Below are 18,086 nucleotides of genomic sequence, written 5' to 3' on the forward strand. Positions count from 1 at the left end.
ATCCCTCCCAGCATCAGAGTCTTTTCTAATGAGTCAACTCTTCACATGAGGTGGCCAAAGTACTGGAGTTTCAGCTTTAGCATCATTCCTTCCAAAGAAATCCCAGGTTTGATCTCCTTCAGAATGGACTGGTTCGATCTCCTTACAGTCCAAGGGACTCTCAAGAGTCTTCTCCAACACCACAGTTCAAAACCATCATTTCTTCGGTGCTCTGCCTTCTTCACAGTCCAACTCTCACATCCATACATGACTACTGGAAAAACCATAGCCTTGACTAGACGGACCTTAGTTGGCAAAGTAATGTCTCTGCTTTTGAATATACTATCGAGGTTGCTCATAACTTTTCTTCCAAGAGTAAGCGTCTTTTAATTTCATGGCTGCAGTCACCATCTGCAGTGATTTTGGAGCCCCCAAAAATAAAGTCTGACACTGTTTCTACTGTTTCCCCATCTATTTCCCATGAAGTGATGGGACCAGATGCCATGATTTTCGTTTTCTGAATGTTGAGCTTTAAGCCAACTTTTTCACTCTCCTCTTTTGGCACTAATCGTAAAGAACCCACCTGCCAATGCAGGAGATGCAAGAGATGTGGGTTCGATCCCTGGGTTGGGAAGGTTCCCTGGAAGAGGGCACGGCAACCCACTCCAGTATTCTTTTTTTTATATATAGATCTGGAAACCCTTTTTAAAAATGTATTTATTTATTTATTTGGCTGCATCAGGTCTTAGTTGTGGCATGTGGGATCTAGTTCCCTGACCAGGGATCAAACTTGGATCCCCTGCATTTGGAGCATGGAGTCTTAACCACTGGACTACCAGGGAAGTCGCCCACTCCAGTATTCTGGCCTGGAGAATCCTCATGGACAGAGGATTCTGTTGGACTACAGTCCAAAGGATCACAAAGAGTTGGACACAACTGAAGCAACTTACACATATGCATATATGTGTGTGTGTATAAAATAGGTATATAACCTGTGTCACCACCACCCATGTCAAGAATGCATCTCCCCTGTAGCCCAAGCTCAGCTCTTTGCACTTATAATCAACGTTGGTGAACAGGGTTGGGGTAGGGAAAAGCAGCATTTCTCCTATGTCCATAACCACCCAGGCATTTTACCATTTGATTTCTGCTTCTAGACACCCTCCCAAGTGGGAAGTCTGAGTCAACTGGTTTTGGTTGTTGTTGTTTTCCGTTATTAGTAATCAATACGAGACGAAGAAAACATGTGTACACCTAACCTCACTGACACATCTCACAGGTTCTATTTCCTGTCCCTGCCCATACATTTGTCATGGATCTTGACTTATATCTCATTTTCAAGCCTCATATACATGACCATAGCTTTCAAAACACCATCTGCAGCAGCAGTATTTGGCAGTGTTTTTGGTTGTTTGTTTTCTTGCTTTACCTGCCAACATTGGGTTTATCCTCCCTGAGAGGTTCCTGGGGATACATGTGTGTTCACTCGATCAGTTGTGTCTGACTCTTTGTGACCCCATGGACCATAGCCTTCTAGGCTCCTCTGTCCATGGGATTTTTTCAGGCAAGGACACTGGAGTGTGTTGCCATTTCCTCCTGCAAGGGATCTTCCCAATCCAGGGATCAAATCCGAGTCTGCTGTGTCTCCTGCGTTGGCAGGCGGATTCTTTACCACTGTGCTACCTGGGAAGCCCTCCTGGGGATATAAGAATACATATAACTGATTCACGTTGTTGTTGTTCAGCAGAAACTAACACAACATTGTAAAGCAATTATACTCTAATCAAACATTTTTGTTTAAATTTAAAAAAAGAGAGGTTCCTGCAAGTGATATGTAAATGGAACTTTGGATAAGATAAATCATCATTTACAGTTTCTCTAAAGAAATGTTGCTGTGTAGTGAATAAACTGTCCTCTCTTTCAGTGCCAGGCCTCTACACGCAGTAAGAAGTACATCTTACATCACCCCCGGCACACACCTCCCTGTTCACAACTGACACAAACAGTTCAGGAAAACAGGAATGCATTCTGAATTGTTTTCTTCATCTCTTTGGTAAAAATGCTGGTTACAACCCACTGAAATTGACTTCATGACTCATAATGAGTCTCAGCCCACAGTTTGAAAACACTATGCCAGTTTCGTATTTTATCAATCCAGATGTTCTGTTTTGCATGTGGTGCTTGCGGCTTAACTGCCTACTCGGCACATTCTACATAGTGGAGCCGAGCTAGTCCCCAGGCTGGGAGAAGCAGAGACTCTTCCAGACTCTGTGGGGGGAGAGTCAAAAAGGAAAATTCAGCTCAGCTTGATGCCTCCATGGCCACCATAGGGAACTGACGGATGCCAGGTCTTCCTAGAAATTAACCTTTGTTTTGGGGTAGATTTTGAGGGGGGAAGGAAACATTTTTTCCAGCTTTGAAAGAAAGAAAAGATAGCGCTAAGTCGTGTCCAACTCTTGCGACCTATGGACTGTAGCCTGCCTGACTCCTCTGTCCATGGGATTTTCCAAGCAAGAATACTGAAGTGGGTTGCCATTTCCTTTTCCAGGGGATCTTCCCAATTTAGTTCTTCAGTCTTCTCTTTGATCACCTCCTTTCGCTCAGTGACTCCTCAGCAAAGGTTATTCAAGCCCACAAAACAATTAAATGACTCAAAACCCAGGTCTGTAGTCCCCTTTAATTTGTTGTCCTTCAACTAGCCAGCCCCACCCAGGCAAACAGGGGACACCAGGAAAAAATGGGGATTGGGGCCGCCCAAGAGAAGGCAAGCAGAAAAAAGGAACAGGGTGGCTCAGTAGGTGTTGGCTGATACAGCTGGCTAGTCCTTTTCGTTCGGGCTGTGATGGATGACATGGGATGCTCCACGCTCAGAGGAAAGTTGACTTAGCGTGGCGGGTGTGGCCAGGACCTCACCCCGCGCTTTGTACCCAGTGGCAGCTCCTCCGGGTGGCGGGGGAGGGGGTGAGGAAGGAAGGTTTACACTTTCCTTTCGGTTTCTCGAGCCACTAAACCTGACACCTGGGGACAGAACTACAGTTCCCACCACACCTCGAGGCAGGAGGAAGAAGGGGCACGGAGGGCCAAAAGGAAAACCAGGAGAAAGAGCAAACACCTGCTGGCAGGCGTGAGCAACTGGTGAGCAACAGGTGGAGGCTGCAGGATGGAGGGTTTTGCGGCGGGTGGACATGGCTCTTTTCTCCTTGCAGGGCGTGTGAAGGGGGCTTTTGCAGAAAGCCTGAGAACTTACTGGGAGAGGCGGCCGGGGTCGGGGGAGAAGTAAGATTTCAGCTCACATGACAGTGGTTAGACACCGGAAGTAGAATGGCTTTCTTCATTTGAAAAGCCAGAGGGGGGAAAAGTGGTTTGGCTGTTTCTCTTTTTTGCTGGATCATGCGGCCACAGTAGCTTCAGGGAACCTCCTTCATTCATTTAAAGCTTAGAGTTTTTAAGTATAGATTTTAATTTGTGTGATGATACAGACTTGTCATGTTCTATGACTTTTGAGAAGACCAGAAAATAAAACTCGGAGAAATGAAGAAGGGTGTCATAGACAGGGACAATTTGTAGCACATCAAATTTAGTTATCAAACAGGATAAGCTTTCATGTATTTTTATGAGACATTTGATGAGGAGACGCAACACAACTGAAGAACAGTCAAAGGGTCTGGGATATCTGCTTCAAGGGGACCTGCTTGCTGCTCCAAATGTCTGCTGGGCTGTCGTGTGGACTAAGAATCCTGGCGTAGCATGAGGGTCCACGGTTAGAAACCTCAAAGACATAGATTTCAACCCTACGTAAGAGCTGTGCACACAAAATTGATTTTTGTCAGGAGGTAGTGAGCTCCTTGTGATCTGAGATGTTGAAGTGTAGATGGATGTTTAAGCAGAGATGCTGAGGGCAAGAATAAAGTTTCAGGTGGTTGACTGTGCTGGTTGATGCTTCCCAAACCTGGCTGCTTATCAAAATCACCTGGGAGTGTGTGCATGTTTTTACATCTATTTAGCAGATCTGAGATGGGCTCCGGAATATATATACATATATTTTAACTCTTTTATTATTTATTTATTTTTGGCTGTGCTGGATCTTCATTACTGTGTGCAGGCCTTCTTCAGCTGCAGTAAGCAGGGGCTATTCTCTAGTTGCGGTGCTCAGGGTTTTCACTGCGGTGGCTTCTCTTCTTGCAGAGCACAGGCTCCAGACACGCGGGCTTCAGTAGTTATGGCACATGAGCTTAGTTGCTCGAGGTATGTGGGATCCTCCAGGACCAGGGATCAAACCTGTGTCTCCTGCATTGGCAGGCAGATTCTCTACCACTGAGCCACAGGGAGGTCCCTGTATATTTAATTATTTGATTACCTTCCCAGGTAATTCTGATAGTCAGTTAGAGAGACACTGTCATAAGGAACTTTTTTTCCAGCCTGTGGCAGAATACAGCACAAACATTCGAACCACCGGGTTTTTCATTTGTTTGTTCCTTTTGTTTTGTTTGGCTATGCTGCACAGCTTGTGGGATTCTGGTTCCCAGCACAAGCATGGAACCCAAGGCCTGGGCAGTGAAAGTGCAAAGTCCTGACCACTGGACCGCCAGGGAATTCCCCACAGTTTTCATTTTGGGTATTCTCAAAATCATAATTTCCCAGACAAGAAGAGCCTTTCTGAAACTGACTTCTCTGTTAAGCGTCCTTGGTGTTTGTTGCTAGTTGCCTGGACATTCAGACTTGCAGTGGTTTGTCTTCCTCCCGTGTGACATGGAGACAGGCTGAGCCCACCTTCCACAACTGATGTTGTTCAGTTGCTCAGTCCTGCCCAACTCTTTGCGACCCTGTGACTGCAGCATGGGTCTGCAGTGTCCTTCACTGTCTCCCAGAGTTTGCTCAAACTCATGTCCATCGAGTGGATGATGCCATCCAGCCATCTCATCCTCTGTTACCCCCTTCTTCTCCTTCCCTCAATCTTTCCCAGCATCAGGGTTTTTTCCAGTGAGTCGGCTCTTCACATCAGGTGGCCAAAGTATTGGAGCTTCAGCTTCAGCATCGGTCTTTCCAATGAATATTGAGTCAATTTTCTTTAGGAACCAGTCAATCCACCTGATAAATGGCAGGTAAAACACACCTGCTGAGCCAGGCCACAGGGTGTGTGGGATCTTAGTTCCCAGACCAGGGATCAAACCCTCGCCCCCTGCAGTTGGAAGCACTGAAAGCGCAGAGTCTTAACCACTGGACCACCAGGGAAGTCCCAGTCAATGCTACCATCTGAGAGTGGGCCCAGACCGTAGAACCCCTTCATTCCAAGGTCACTCCTAAAGTAGCACCAACTCACCTAGGACAGGTGGGGTTTGTGGGGGCAGCTCCCTCTTACCTGACCAGTAATTAATGTTCTTCTCCTCCCACAAGGATGTCCGTGCTAGGAAAGCAGTGACCTTCCTCTGTCTTGTGCCATCCTGAATCCTGAGTGCCAAGAATAGTTCCTGGCCGCCAGTAGCTGTTCACTAAAGATAGGCTGAATTCCTCCTTTTCTTCTTTGATCCTAGGTGGCAAGAGCCATGCAATTCTCCGGCTCAGCCAGGGCAGCGGACGAGAACTTTGACTATTTGTTCAAGATTATCCTCATCGGGGATTCCAACGTGGGCAAGACGTGTGTCGTGCAGCATTTCAAGTCCGGGGTCTACACAGAGGCACAGCAGAACACAATCGGGGTGGACTTCACTGTGCGTGCCCTGGAGATTGACGGCAAGAAAGTGAAGGTCAGAGGGGCACAGGGGTGGGACCGCCTCTTTCACCCACAGACCCTAACCCAGAAACACAGGCCTGAGGAATAAAATATGTAAATATAAAATATGAAATCATAAAAATACCAGGAAAAGAAACACATGGGAGTATTTATTTTTCTCACTGAGGAAGGGGAAAATCAGGCTTAAAATTAAGACAAGAACCCACAAGCCATAAAGGAAAATATTGCTCCATCTAACTCTTATATCTAAAGGTCAAATTTATACTCTTCTGTATAATCATATAAAGGTCAAGTTTCCACACACTCAAAAATACCATAAACAAAGTCAAAAGCTGAATGACAGACTGGAAAGAAACATTTGCAAATATGGAACTCACAGAAGGCTAATTTTTGACATGAAAAGAGCTCTGATGAGGGAATTCCCTGGCAGCCCAGTGGTTAGGACTCCATGCTTCCACTGGAGGGGCATGGGCTCAGCCCCTGGTCATGGAACTAGGATCCTGCATGCCACGCAGCAGAGCTCTGATAAACATCAACGAAAAGACCAACAACCAAACACAATAAGTAGGCAATTCACAGATTTGACAAAACTACTACGTCATAATTTTTATGCAAACTGGCTCATACATTTATGCAAAGAAGTAAAGGTACCCACTGTCACTTATAATTAAAGCAATGAAATTAACAGTGAGATACCTTTTACCCATTTGATTAAAAAGGATCAAAAAGTGTTGGTCATGATGTAATAAATGGGTTTTGCTTGGGATTCTTATTAAACACAATAGTAGAAAGATATTTTGGAACCAGTTAGGAAAACTTAATATGGTCTGAATATTAGATCATACTAAGGAGTTATTGAAAAGTTTATTAGCAGTGATAATGGTGTTATGGTTATGAAAGACAATGTCCATTTATTAAGGAAGTATGTGAGTAGGCGTGAAATGACACAAAGTCTGGGATTCTCTTCAAAATAATATTTCAAATAAATCAAGGGCTCCATGAAGCAAGAGTGGCAAAATCTTGATAATTATTTGGTTATGTGAGGGTTCAATGTTTCATTCTCTCTAGTTTTGTGTATCTTTGAAAACTTTCTTTAAAACATAAACTTGATAAATAATGTGACAGTATGAAAAAAACAGGTACCAGGGCTCCCCTGGTGGCAAAAAGAATCTGCGTGCCAATGCAGGAGACATGGGTTCGACCCCTGGTCCCGGAGGATCCCATATGCCCCAGAGCAACAAAGCCTGTGTGCCATAGTTACTGAGCCTGCGCTCTAGAGCCAGGCAGCCACAACCACTGAAGCCCAAGTGCCCTAGAGCCCGTGCTTCAGAACAAGAGGAGCCACCTCAAGGAGAGACCCGCACATGGCAACTAGAGAGCAGCCTCCACTCGTCACAACTAAAGGAAACCCGCACAGCAGTAAAGACCCAACATGGCCAAAGATAAATCAATAAATGAAATTTAAAAAAATTTTTTAAAGCTAAAAGAAAAAATAAGTACCCTCAAACACTATTGGAGGGAATATAATTTGGTGCCACTGCCTGGGTTGTTAATTTGGAAGGTAGTATTATGAGGACAAGGGCTTCCCTGGTGGCTCAGTGGTAAAGAATCTGCCTGCCAGTGTAGGAGATGCAAGAAACTTGGGTTTGATCCTTGGGTCAGGAAGATTCTCTAGAGGAGGCAATGGCAATCCACTCCAGTATTCTTGCCTGGGAAATCCCATAGACAGAGGAGCTGTCGGGCTACAGTCCATGGGGTCACAGAGTTGCACACAACTAAACAATAATTATGGGCACACTTCTAAACATGGTTGACTGAGTGGTCCTTCAAAATCAAAGCAGTTTAGCCAATGCCCTCACCTTTACCAGGGTCAAAAAATAAACCCCATAATCTAGACAAGGAGATGAGTGTGCTGGAAAGGCAAAGAACACCACATCCTAGGACCCTGGATCCACCTCTCAGGCTGGAGGGTCCCTTAGGTGATGACTCCCAACCGGAAAGCATATCCAGATGACACTGGGGAGCCTCTGAAAAAAGCAGACTCTTGGGCCCCACCCCAGACCTCGTGAGTCTGGATTTCTAGAAGTGAGACCCAGGAAACAACTTAGGTGAGCATCAGACATGGGAATTCCTCATGCAGACCCCCTTGCCCGACCTTCTGCAGATGCAGGTGTGGGACACCGCCGGCCAGGAACGTTTCCGGACCATCACCCAGAGCTACTACCGCAGTGCCCACGCGGCCATCATTGCCTACGACCTCACCCGGCGGTCCACGTTCGAATCTGTTCCTCACTGGATTCACGAGATAGAGAAATACGGAGCAGCGAACTTGGTCATCATGCTGATTGGTATGTGGATTTCAAGGCATTTCTCTTTCCTTTACGCCCCACGCTCAGCTTTTTCTGGGTTTACAATGACAGTGGAACAGGAAGTCATAAAAGCACACGTGGAGGCTAGGACCTCAAAAAACATCTGGGCCAGAAATTCCGATCAGGTTCGCTTGAGCATGATAGTGGGGGTGGCGTGAATTTGTTAAGAATACAGATTCCTTGGTGGTCCAGCGGTTGACTCTGCACTCTCAATGCAGGGCGCACTCATTGAATCCCTGGGTGGGGAACGAACTAGATGCCACATGTTGCACTGCGAGGCCTAAAAAAAAAAGGAATACACACTCCAAGACCCCACCCTAGAGTTTCTCATTGCAAAAACGCGAGACATATAGATGAAGGTGCACCCTGGCTGATTCAACACACACATTTGCAGACTACACAGCCAATACTCTGTAGTGTGAGTTTCACAGCTTCAGATGGCTCTTAATCCCCAAGGGAGCCACTCAGATGACTATGACTGACAACACTCTTGAATGACTTCTCACACCTGTGAAGATCCTAAACAAATCTTAATAACAAGTTAACATCAAAATTAACATCAACTTCAACTACACTAAGTGAACTCACAGCTTGAAATAGGTGCAGTCCCATTGTACATTCACAAATGGGAAACTTCCCAGGTGGTACAGTGGTGAAGAATCTGCCTACCAATGCAGGAGATGCAAGACATGTGAGTTCGATCCCTAAGTCAAGAAGATCCCCTGGTGTAGGAAATGGCAACCTACTCCAGTATTCTTCCCTGGGAAATCCCAAGGACAGGGGAGCCTGGTGGGCTACAGTCCATGGGGTTGCAACAAGTCAGACATGACTGAGTACAACATACGGTCAGTTCCCTACAGTATTAGCTTTGCAAGCAGCGCATCACCCCTCCTGAGGACACTACTGTCTGCCAGGTGGCTGGTTCATTTTGGCAACCTGGTTTAGTTTTTGCTACTCAAAGTGTGGCCTGCAGACCAGCAACATCATCATCACCAGGTTTTTGTTTGTTGCATTAAGACTTATTTTTATCAGAACAGTTTAAAGTTCTTAGCAAAACTGAGAGGAAGATACAGAGATTTCCCATATGTCCCCTGTACCCACACATGCATGTGCTGTGCTAGTCACTCAGTCATGTCCGACTCTTGACTCTCTGTGACCCCATAGACTGTAGTCCACCAGGCTCCTCTGTCCATGGGGATTCTCCAGGTAAGAATAAGATTTCCATGCTCTCCTCCAGGGGATCTTCCCAACCCAGGGATTGAACCCAGGTCTCCTGCAGTGCAGGCAGATTCTTTACCTTCAGAGCCACCAGGGAAGCCCCATGAATGGGTAGCCTATTCCTTCTCCAAGGGATCTTCTCGACCCAGGAATTGAACAGGGGCCTCCTGCATTGCAGGAGGATTCTTTACCAGCTGAGCTACCAGGGAAGTCCCCACACATGCACAGCCCCTCCCATATCAACATCCCCTAACAATGTGGTACATTTGTTACAAAGAATGACCCACATGGACACATCACAATCATCTAAAGTCCATAGTTTAAGTTATGAATCCTTCTTGGTGTTGTGCTTTCTATGGATTTAGACAAGTGTATGATGACAAGTATTCATCATGAAGATATCACAGAGTGTATTTCCACTTCCCTAAAAATCCACAGCATCCGCATCACTTTGGGGTTTGTTAGAAATGCCCCATCTCAGGCCTCACCCCAGATCTACTGGATGAATCAATCCTAGAGAGATTCTTGTGCAAATTAAAGTCTGCAGAGCACAGGTCTAGACAGCTGCTGTGGGACTAAGAAAGAGCTACCCATTGATAAGCATATCCTAGCTCTGTGCTTGGAGAAGGAAATGGCAACCCACTCCAGCGTTCTTGCCTGGAGAATCCCAGGGACAGCAGAACCTGGTGGGCTGCCGTCTATGGGGTCGCACAAAGTCGGACACGACTGAAGCGGCTTAGCAGCAGCAGCAGCTCTATGCTAAGTTACCCTCTGAACCTTAGTTTCCTCATCTATAACATTTGATCGATATTCACTGGGGTTGTAAAGATTTAGTGAGGAAAAGTGTATGCATTGCTTGACAGTGCCTGGCACATAGTAAGTATGTCATAAAGAGTGGGATTTGCTTCTAGAAGTATGTTTGAGGAACAAGCTCATCAGTGTTCTTTAAATAACTGAGGGGGGGCTTATGGTGAGGGTACAAGTCCCTGGGACCTAAGAAAAGTCAGCAACCAAACTCACCGAGAGGAGGAGCCACAGTGCAGCCAGGCCAGCCTCCACAAGCAGGAAGCTGGGGACCCTCCTCTCAGGCTGGGATCGATGAACCAGGCTCCTCCACTGTCTGTGCTCACTTGCATCCGACTCTCTGCAACCCCATGGACTGCAGGCCATCAGGCTCCTCTGTCCATGGAATTCTTCAGGCAAGAATACTGGAACGGGTTGCCATTTCCTACTCCAAGGGATCTTCCCGACCCAGGGATCGAACCCATGTCTTGGCAGGGGGATTCTTTACCACTGAGCCACCTGGGAAGCCTCCTCCACTGTTGTGCATCTATCTCCTCTCTCAGAGCTGCTTCTTACATGTGGGGTGGTATGGGCTGGCCACTCTCTCTCACCCTGAGCCCTCCCTCTTGGATTCCTCCAGGCATCATCCCCAGCCTGCTCCTGTCACAAAATCCCTCATTTTCTCATACCCTCTAGCTCACATTCCTCAGAAAGGAAACCCCATTGTCCCATTCCTTCTGGCCCCAGGTTGCTGGCCAGCCTCTGGGCAGGGGGAACCTCTGCTGATGGGACACATCATTGGCACACTCAGTCCATTTATTATTATCATCCAGACTCCAGAGAGGACTTGTTATTCTAGAACCACTCCTCCCCTGTCTTTGCTGCTTTAAGTCATAGTCTAGCCTTGGCCACCTGATATGAAGAGCTGACTCATTTGAAAAGACCCTGATGCTGGGAAAGATTGAGGGCAGGAGGAGAAGGGGATGACAGAGGATGAGATGGTTGGATGGCATCGACTCAATGGATGTGAGTTTGAGTAAACTCTGGGAGATAGTGAAGGACAGGGGAGCCTGGCGTGCTGTGGTCCATGGGGTCGCAGAGAGTCTGACACGACTGACTGACAGAACAACAACTAGCCCCTGTTGTAAGCACAGCCTTGAGGAGAATGCTGCTTTGTAACTAATTCTGCTTCTTGTAACTTAATCGAAGTCATTCCAAGAGCCTCAACAGGGCTTATCCCTTCCTGCTGCATCAGATCAAAAGCCCCCAATCCACAGCCAGCCAAAGAAAACATGCCTCAAATTTAGTCCCCTCCTTTTTTCAGATGGATGGTGTCTTTCCCCACATGCCTGAAACCAGGAAAGAGAGATTAGTGAGGCCAGGTGGCCTCCACACAGAGGACCACTTGTCTCTTTGGGGAAGAGTGTCTCTTCTTTTTACTTCTCAACCAAAGGTCCCCTTTGGGACGAGAAACTTTTTTGATTTGACTTCTGATCTACTGGACACTTCTAAAGGCACTTCTTCTGTGTTTACACAAATTAACACTGATCCTTCCCCCCCCCCCCCTCCAAAAGGCCTAGATTTCTTCCTCAATAACCACTTCTTCAAAGCACCAGGGAGGACACTGGGCAAGGTTTCTGACACCTTTCATGATAGATGCTCCTGAGGTGTGAGAACCAGGAGGGTTGATAGGAAGAGGTAATGACAGGTGACATTTACTAAACTCCACTCTGAATCCACTAAGTCCCTTCATTTAACCCTCACAACCATCTGAAGAAGCAGAGACCACCATCCTCAGGAAAACGAGGCTCTGGAGATTGAATATGGTGCTAAGTAACTGGGTCAAGGTACTTACTGACAGGTGAGGCAGGGTTTGAACCAGAGCTTCCATGGGGTCAGTTCCTTTCCAAACACTTTCCAGCAGTTGGTCAGGCTAACAGTCACCCAGGGCGCCCTGAAGCTCTGGCTGAAGCAGTGTCTCATCCACTCTAGCGCCTGAACTTTGCAGTCAAACAGATTTGGGTTCAAATCTCCCTCTCTGTCCTGCCTGTCTGAACTTGGGTTCATCCCTTTCTCTGAATTTTGACTTCCTCATCTAGAAAGCTAGCACCTGCTTCAAAGGTATGGTTGAATTGAAAGGATTAAATAAAGGAACACATAAAGCACTTAGCACAGTGCTGAGACCTCAACGCAGGGAAACTGTCCTGCCCTGCTGAATGAGAGGCTCCGAGGCGCTCCCCCCACCCCGCCCCCGCCCAGTGACAGAGCTGAGCAGGCAGGGGAGGAAACCCCACCAATGGCAGCTCCCAGGGAAGGAAGCTTAGGTGCGAATCCCATGCATCTCACCGAGGGGAACAGCGCAGTTCTAATCTCACTGGAGGTTTCCCCAAGAAGGTGGGCTGGATCCTTTAAATTCGCAGGCTTCCCGGGATATCTTGGAGCAGAAGAACCTCGAACCTGCCCTGCAAAGCCACTCTGCCTGGGCCAGTCCCCTTCTGCACCTCCCTCGGCTCCCTTGCTGGCCCCGCCCCTTAGGCCCCACCCTCCTGCCCCGCCCCCATGGTCCCGCCCCCATGGTCCCGCCCTTCACCCCTCCTCCCTCCTCTGCAGAAACAGGTGGGGCAGAGGAGGCGAACAGATGCCAAGACGTGGGGGGATTTCCGGGAATCTCACAACTGTTTCTTGGTCATTTACTCCCTCGTGTGTCTGTTGTAACAACCGTTTCTGCCCTCACTTCTTCACTGGTGCCAGAAACGCCCCCAGAGATCTGAAAGTGTCCCCGGTGTTCCGGTTTGTGACGCATCCAACCCCGAGGGCTGACGCGAGGGGTCTTGCTGTTGTTTTCTGTCAGTGGCCTCCTCGCCTTAATCTGGGATAGTCAGAGGTGTCATTCCCTCACAGAGTTGTCCCTGCCCTTCCACCACAGTTTCCATTCCATCTCCACGGTTCTTCACACAAAGGAGTCTTTCTCTCCCAAAAGTTTACCCCAGCCCCTCGAGGCCACGTCACCACTGTACAAAAGTCAAAGAGACGGTTGTGCGCGTTAGCTGTCGTGTTCCTTCAGCTCCAGCCGTTCACAGGGAGGCCAGCTCCTCTGTCGCCGTTTAAAACGCTCGGCGTACTACCTCATCGCGAATTCCTGAACACCATTCATAAGACGCCCTGCTCTCCCCCTGAAGACCGCTGCTTCTCATCTTTTTCTCCTTCGCATCTGCTCTGTTTCTCTAACTTCTTGACTGTTCTTACTCCCTCAGTGTAAGGGTTTAGGAGCACTGGTGGGTCAGAGTGTAAAGCGCCGGCCCGAAACGCGGGTGATCGGGTTTTCGATTCCTGGGTCAGGAAGATCCTGAAGGAAATGGCAACCCCTTTCAGTACTCTTGCCTGGAAAATCCCATGGACGGAGGAACCTGGTAGGCCACAGTCCATGGGGTCACAAAGAGTGGGACACGACTGAACGACTTCACTTTCACTTTGAGCGACTTGACTTTCACTTTCTTCCTTTCCTAGGTTAGGTGGATGTTCTGTCTCCTATCTTTCTTTGGCATCTGCTAAACTAAAATGTTCTTTTTAAATTCCACCTTTTAAAAAACCAGAGTAAGTTACTCCCTGGAATATCTGCTTCTCTCTCACTCCCAGGGAACAAGTGTGACCTGTGGGAAAAACGCCATGTTCTCTTTGAGGATGCCTGCATCCTGGCTGAGAAATACGGTCTCCTAGCTGTTCTGGAAACATCTGCCAAGGAGTCCAAGAATATCGACGAGGTCTTCGTGCTGATGGCCAGGGAGCTGATGGCCCGCCACAGCCTGCCCTTGCACGGGGGCGGCGCCCCGGGCAGCCTCCCGCTGGAGTCCACTCCTGTCCTTATGGCCCCAGCTCCAAGGGAGAAGAATCAGTGCACCTGCTGAGTAGGTTCCTCAGGAAGGTCGCACCCAGCAGAGGCCACCTCTGAAACCAAGGGCAGCTGCTGGCCTCGAGTCTGCGGAGCAAACGGACTTGCCTCTGGTTCTACTCCTTCCTGCCTGGGGTGGGGGTCAGGGGGGCGCCCTTTTGCCTCAGTTCACACCAGAGGAGGGAACACTGATTCTGACAACAGAGGACACCCCTGTTTCTCTTGACTTTTTCCTAGGACGCGAGGCCCAGGGGTGGCAGGACAAGATTTGTTCTTTTTTTCCCTTTTTGTGCATCTTTCCCTTTTCTGTCTCCCCAACCCTCCAGCTATTTTCTACTGAACTTTGCCCCTTGTTTGGAGAAGTGAGCAGTGAAGGAAAGAAGAAGAGAGGATTATCGAGAGGATGTTTGGAACATTCTAGAGTGGTTTAAAACAGTGTGGGCATAGGAGGATGGAGAAAAAGCCTGCCATGATGACCAGATGTTGTTAACTTTTGCTTCCTGACATTCACACTTCAAGTCTTAGTTTGGGGAGCAAAGCTTTTGAGCTGGAGACCATAAATACTGTCTTGCCAAATGGTCAGGAGCCATGTGATGGACAGAGAATTGGATTTCACTTTATCCTAGTTGGGCTGATTAGACCAGACTCCTAGGATGTGGGAGATGCATGTGATTTCTTTCTAAAACACCCAGTTATCTACGGGATCAAAAATTAGTTCTGAATTGAAATTAAATTGTCTCAAAGACATGTATCAAACCAATACTAACCTCACTCTGTGGCTGGGGCAAGCCATGTACCCTGTGGAACCTGTAAGTCATAAACCTCATTTTTTCAGAGCTCCCCAAGGGTTGTTGCTGAGGGTGTCTTGCAATCCTAATAAGAACTACAAGGGCTGGTCCAGCCACAAAACTAGCTCGAAAAGGGGAAATGTCTATGGGGGCTCACCCAGCATGCAGGTGAGGGTTCCCAGGCATTTCAAGCCTTAGCATCATCGCTATCCATAGGCTTAGACTAGCTCTAAACAAACAGCTACTAGCCACGTATGATGACTAAACACTTAAAATGTGGTGAATTTGAATTTGAGATGAGCTGAATGTAAAATATATACCAGATTTTTCTAAATTTCTAGTTAATTTATTTTTAATTGGAGGATAATTGCTTTACAATATTGTGTTGGTTTCTGCCTTACATCAACATAAATCGGCCATAGGTATATGTCCCCTCCCTCTTGAACCTCTCTCCTACTTCTCACCCCATATACCAGATTTTGAAGATAGTATAAAAAAAATGTAAACCATCTTCCTAATAAATTTTATATTAATTATATGTTAAAATGATAGTTTAGATTTTCTAGGTTAAATAAAATATGTATTAACATTTCAGCTGTTTCTTCTTTTTCTAATGTGACAACTAGAAATCTTAAATGACATGTGCAGCTCACACCATCTAGCCATCGGACTGTATAATAGGGCAACACTTCTCTAAGTGTGGGGTTCCCCAACCACACCTTTGAGAGTGGCCAGGGGCTGTTTATCTCTGATTCCTGACACCCAAGGCTGACCCACGGAATCAGAATCTTTTCAGAAACCCACACTTCACCAAGCTTGCCAGGTGATTCTCCCCACACTAAATCTTGAGAACTGCTACTATACAGAGGGTAGGTGAGGGTGGCAGTGAGCCAACAGAGAATTAATTACATCTTAGTTCACATCAGTATATATTTATTGTGGAAATGAAACAACCTACCTTTTGGAAACAGGAAGGAAATCTATTGCAAGCCAGAAGGAACAAATGCATCAAAGCAGATTAACCTTTTTAACACACATACTCTCCTTCTAAAGAAAGGGCTGGACTTCCCTGGCGGTCTGGTGGTTAAGAATCTGCCTGTCAATGTAGGGGATACGGGTTTGATCTCTGGTATGGCAGGATTCCACATGGTTCAGGGTAAATAAACCTGTGCGTCACAACTACTGCGGCCACACGACCGTGCTCTGTAACCAGAAAACCCACCACGATGAGAAGCCCGCACATCACAACTAGAGGAAGCCTGTACACAGCAACAAAGACCCACTGCAGCCAAAAATAAATTTTAAAAAGAAAAGAAAGGGTTATGTGAAGCAGGAGTTCACAAGGCAGATCAGCAATATACCTATACCAAACCCCTGAGCAATTTTCAGAAGAGACAGTGAGCAGGCAGTCATTAAGAAGGAGAAGGAAAACCGAGTGGATCAGGGGAAAGTAGGCAGAGAAGAAAGAGGCTGAGCCATGAGGCGAAGGGTTCACACCAATCCTCCTTCATTTATCTGTATATCAGTCTTGACCAACACTCGAAAACCTCCTCAGCTTCTAGGATGATGCATTCTGCGGGTTATCTGGAATTAAATACTCCTACCAACAGATTTATATATGTGAGAACAAGTTCATCTGAACACTAGCAACCTGTAATTAGCCACTGTGGGCTCTGTTGAAATGATGGGGCTGGGACAGAAGGGTTGGAAGTGGAGCAGCTTTCCTGGCTGAGGGCACACATAGGTCTGCTTTGAAAACTTCAGTTCAGTTCAGTCGCTCAGTCATGTCCAACTCTTTGAGACCCCACGGACTACAGCACGCCAGGCTTTCTTGTCCATCACCAACTCCCGGAGCTTACTCAAACTCACTGAGTGGTTGATGCCATCCAACCATCTCATCCTCTGTCATCCCCTTCTCCTCCCATCTTCAATGTTTCCCAGCATCAGGGTGTTTTCCAATGAGTCAGTTATTCGCATCAGGTGGCCAAAGTATTGGAGCTCCAGCTTCAGCATCAGTCCTTCCAATGAATACTCAGGACTGATTTCCTTTAGGATTAACTGGTTGGATCTCCTTGCAGTCCAAGGGACTCTCAAGAGTCTTCTCTAACACCACAGTTCAAAAGCATCAATTCTTCGGTGCCCAGCTTTCTTTACAGCCCAACTCTCTCATCCGTACAGGACTACTGAAAAAACCATAGCTTTGACTAGATGGACCTCTGTTGGCGAAGTAATGTCTCTGCTTTTCAATATGTTGTCTAGGTTGGTCATAGCTTTTCTTCCAAGGAGCAAGCGTCTTTTAATTTCATGGCTGCAGTCACCATCTGCAGTGATTTTTAGAGCCCCCAAAAGTAAAGTCTGCCACTGTTTCCATTGTTTCCCCATCTATTTGCCAAGAGGTGATGGGACCAGATGCCATGATCTTCTGAATGTTGAGTTTTAAGCCAACTTTTTCACTCTCCTCTTTCACTTTCATCAAGAGGCTCTTTAGCTTTTTCTTCACTTTCTGCCTTAAGGGTGGTGTCATCTGCATATCAGCAATCTTGATTCCAGCTTGTGCTTCATCCAGCCCAGCATTTCGCATGATGTACTCTGCATATAAGTTAAATAAGCAGGGTGACAATATACAGACTTGATGTACTCCTTTCCCATGGAACCAGTCTGTTGTTCCATGTTCAGTTCTAACTGTTGCTTCTTGACCTACATGCAGATTTCTCAGGAGGCACATCTCCTGGTCTGGTATTCCCATCTCTTGAAGAATTTTCCACAGTTTGTTGTGATCCACAGTCTAAGGCTTTGGCGTAGTCAATAAAGCAGATGTTTTTCTGGAACTCTCTTGCTTTTTTGATGATCCAGCGGATGTTGGCAATTTGCTCTCTGGTTCCTCTGCCTTTTCTGAATCCAGCTTGAACATCTGAAAGTTCACCGTTCACATACTGTTGAAGCCTGGCTTGGAGGACTGAGCAGTACATTGCTAGCTGTGTGAGATGAGTGCAATTGTGTGGCAGTTTGCACATTCTTTGGCACTGCCTTTCTTTGGAAAGAGGTGCAGGCTTTTCTGAAGTTCAGCACAGGCTCGCAGGGCACTAGAAGCTCACCCAAGTGAGTTCTGCTTTAGAGCTATGGTGGAAGAAGGCTCTGTGTTGACTGACTGCTGGTGATTTTCTCACATCTGCAAAACTGTATGGTTGTTAACGATATGAAATTAAGTTCTAAAGGGACATTTTGAAAGAATAAAAAGATTATGAATGCCTCTATTTCGTCTGCCAGTGTCAAGTACATTTCCTTGTGTAAGTACATTTTTCAGTTAATATTTCATTGTTGGGGGACTT

The 18,086-nt window shown here is 46.8% G+C and overlaps 1 protein-coding gene across 2 annotated transcripts; it reads left to right on the plus strand.

Annotated features, from left to right (window-relative positions):
- Positions 1-2,931: 2,931 nt before the first annotated feature.
- Positions 2,932-15,351, plus strand: RAB19 (RAB19, member RAS oncogene family). 2 transcript variants are annotated; one of them, XM_069588554.1, is made up of 4 exons: positions 2,932-3,114; positions 5,511-5,723; positions 7,875-8,058; positions 13,717-15,351. In XM_069588554.1, exons 2-4 carry the CDS (start codon positions 5,523-5,525, stop codon positions 13,983-13,985), a joined length of 654 nt encoding a protein of 217 aa, XP_069444655.1. In that variant the 5' UTR covers positions 2,932-3,114; positions 5,511-5,522; the 3' UTR covers positions 13,986-15,351. The 2 variants fall into 2 exon arrangements, with proteins under 2 accessions (XP_069444655.1, XP_069444656.1); XM_069588555.1 differs by lacking the exon at positions 2,932-3,114 and having other exon boundaries at positions 4,036-5,723.
- Positions 15,352-18,086: the final 2,735 nt, after the last annotated feature.

Source organism: Ovis canadensis, chromosome 4, assembly GCF_042477335.2.
Source record: "Ovis canadensis isolate MfBH-ARS-UI-01 breed Bighorn chromosome 4, ARS-UI_OviCan_v2, whole genome shotgun sequence".
NCBI classification, from domain to species: Eukaryota; Metazoa; Chordata; class Mammalia; order Artiodactyla; family Bovidae; genus Ovis; species Ovis canadensis.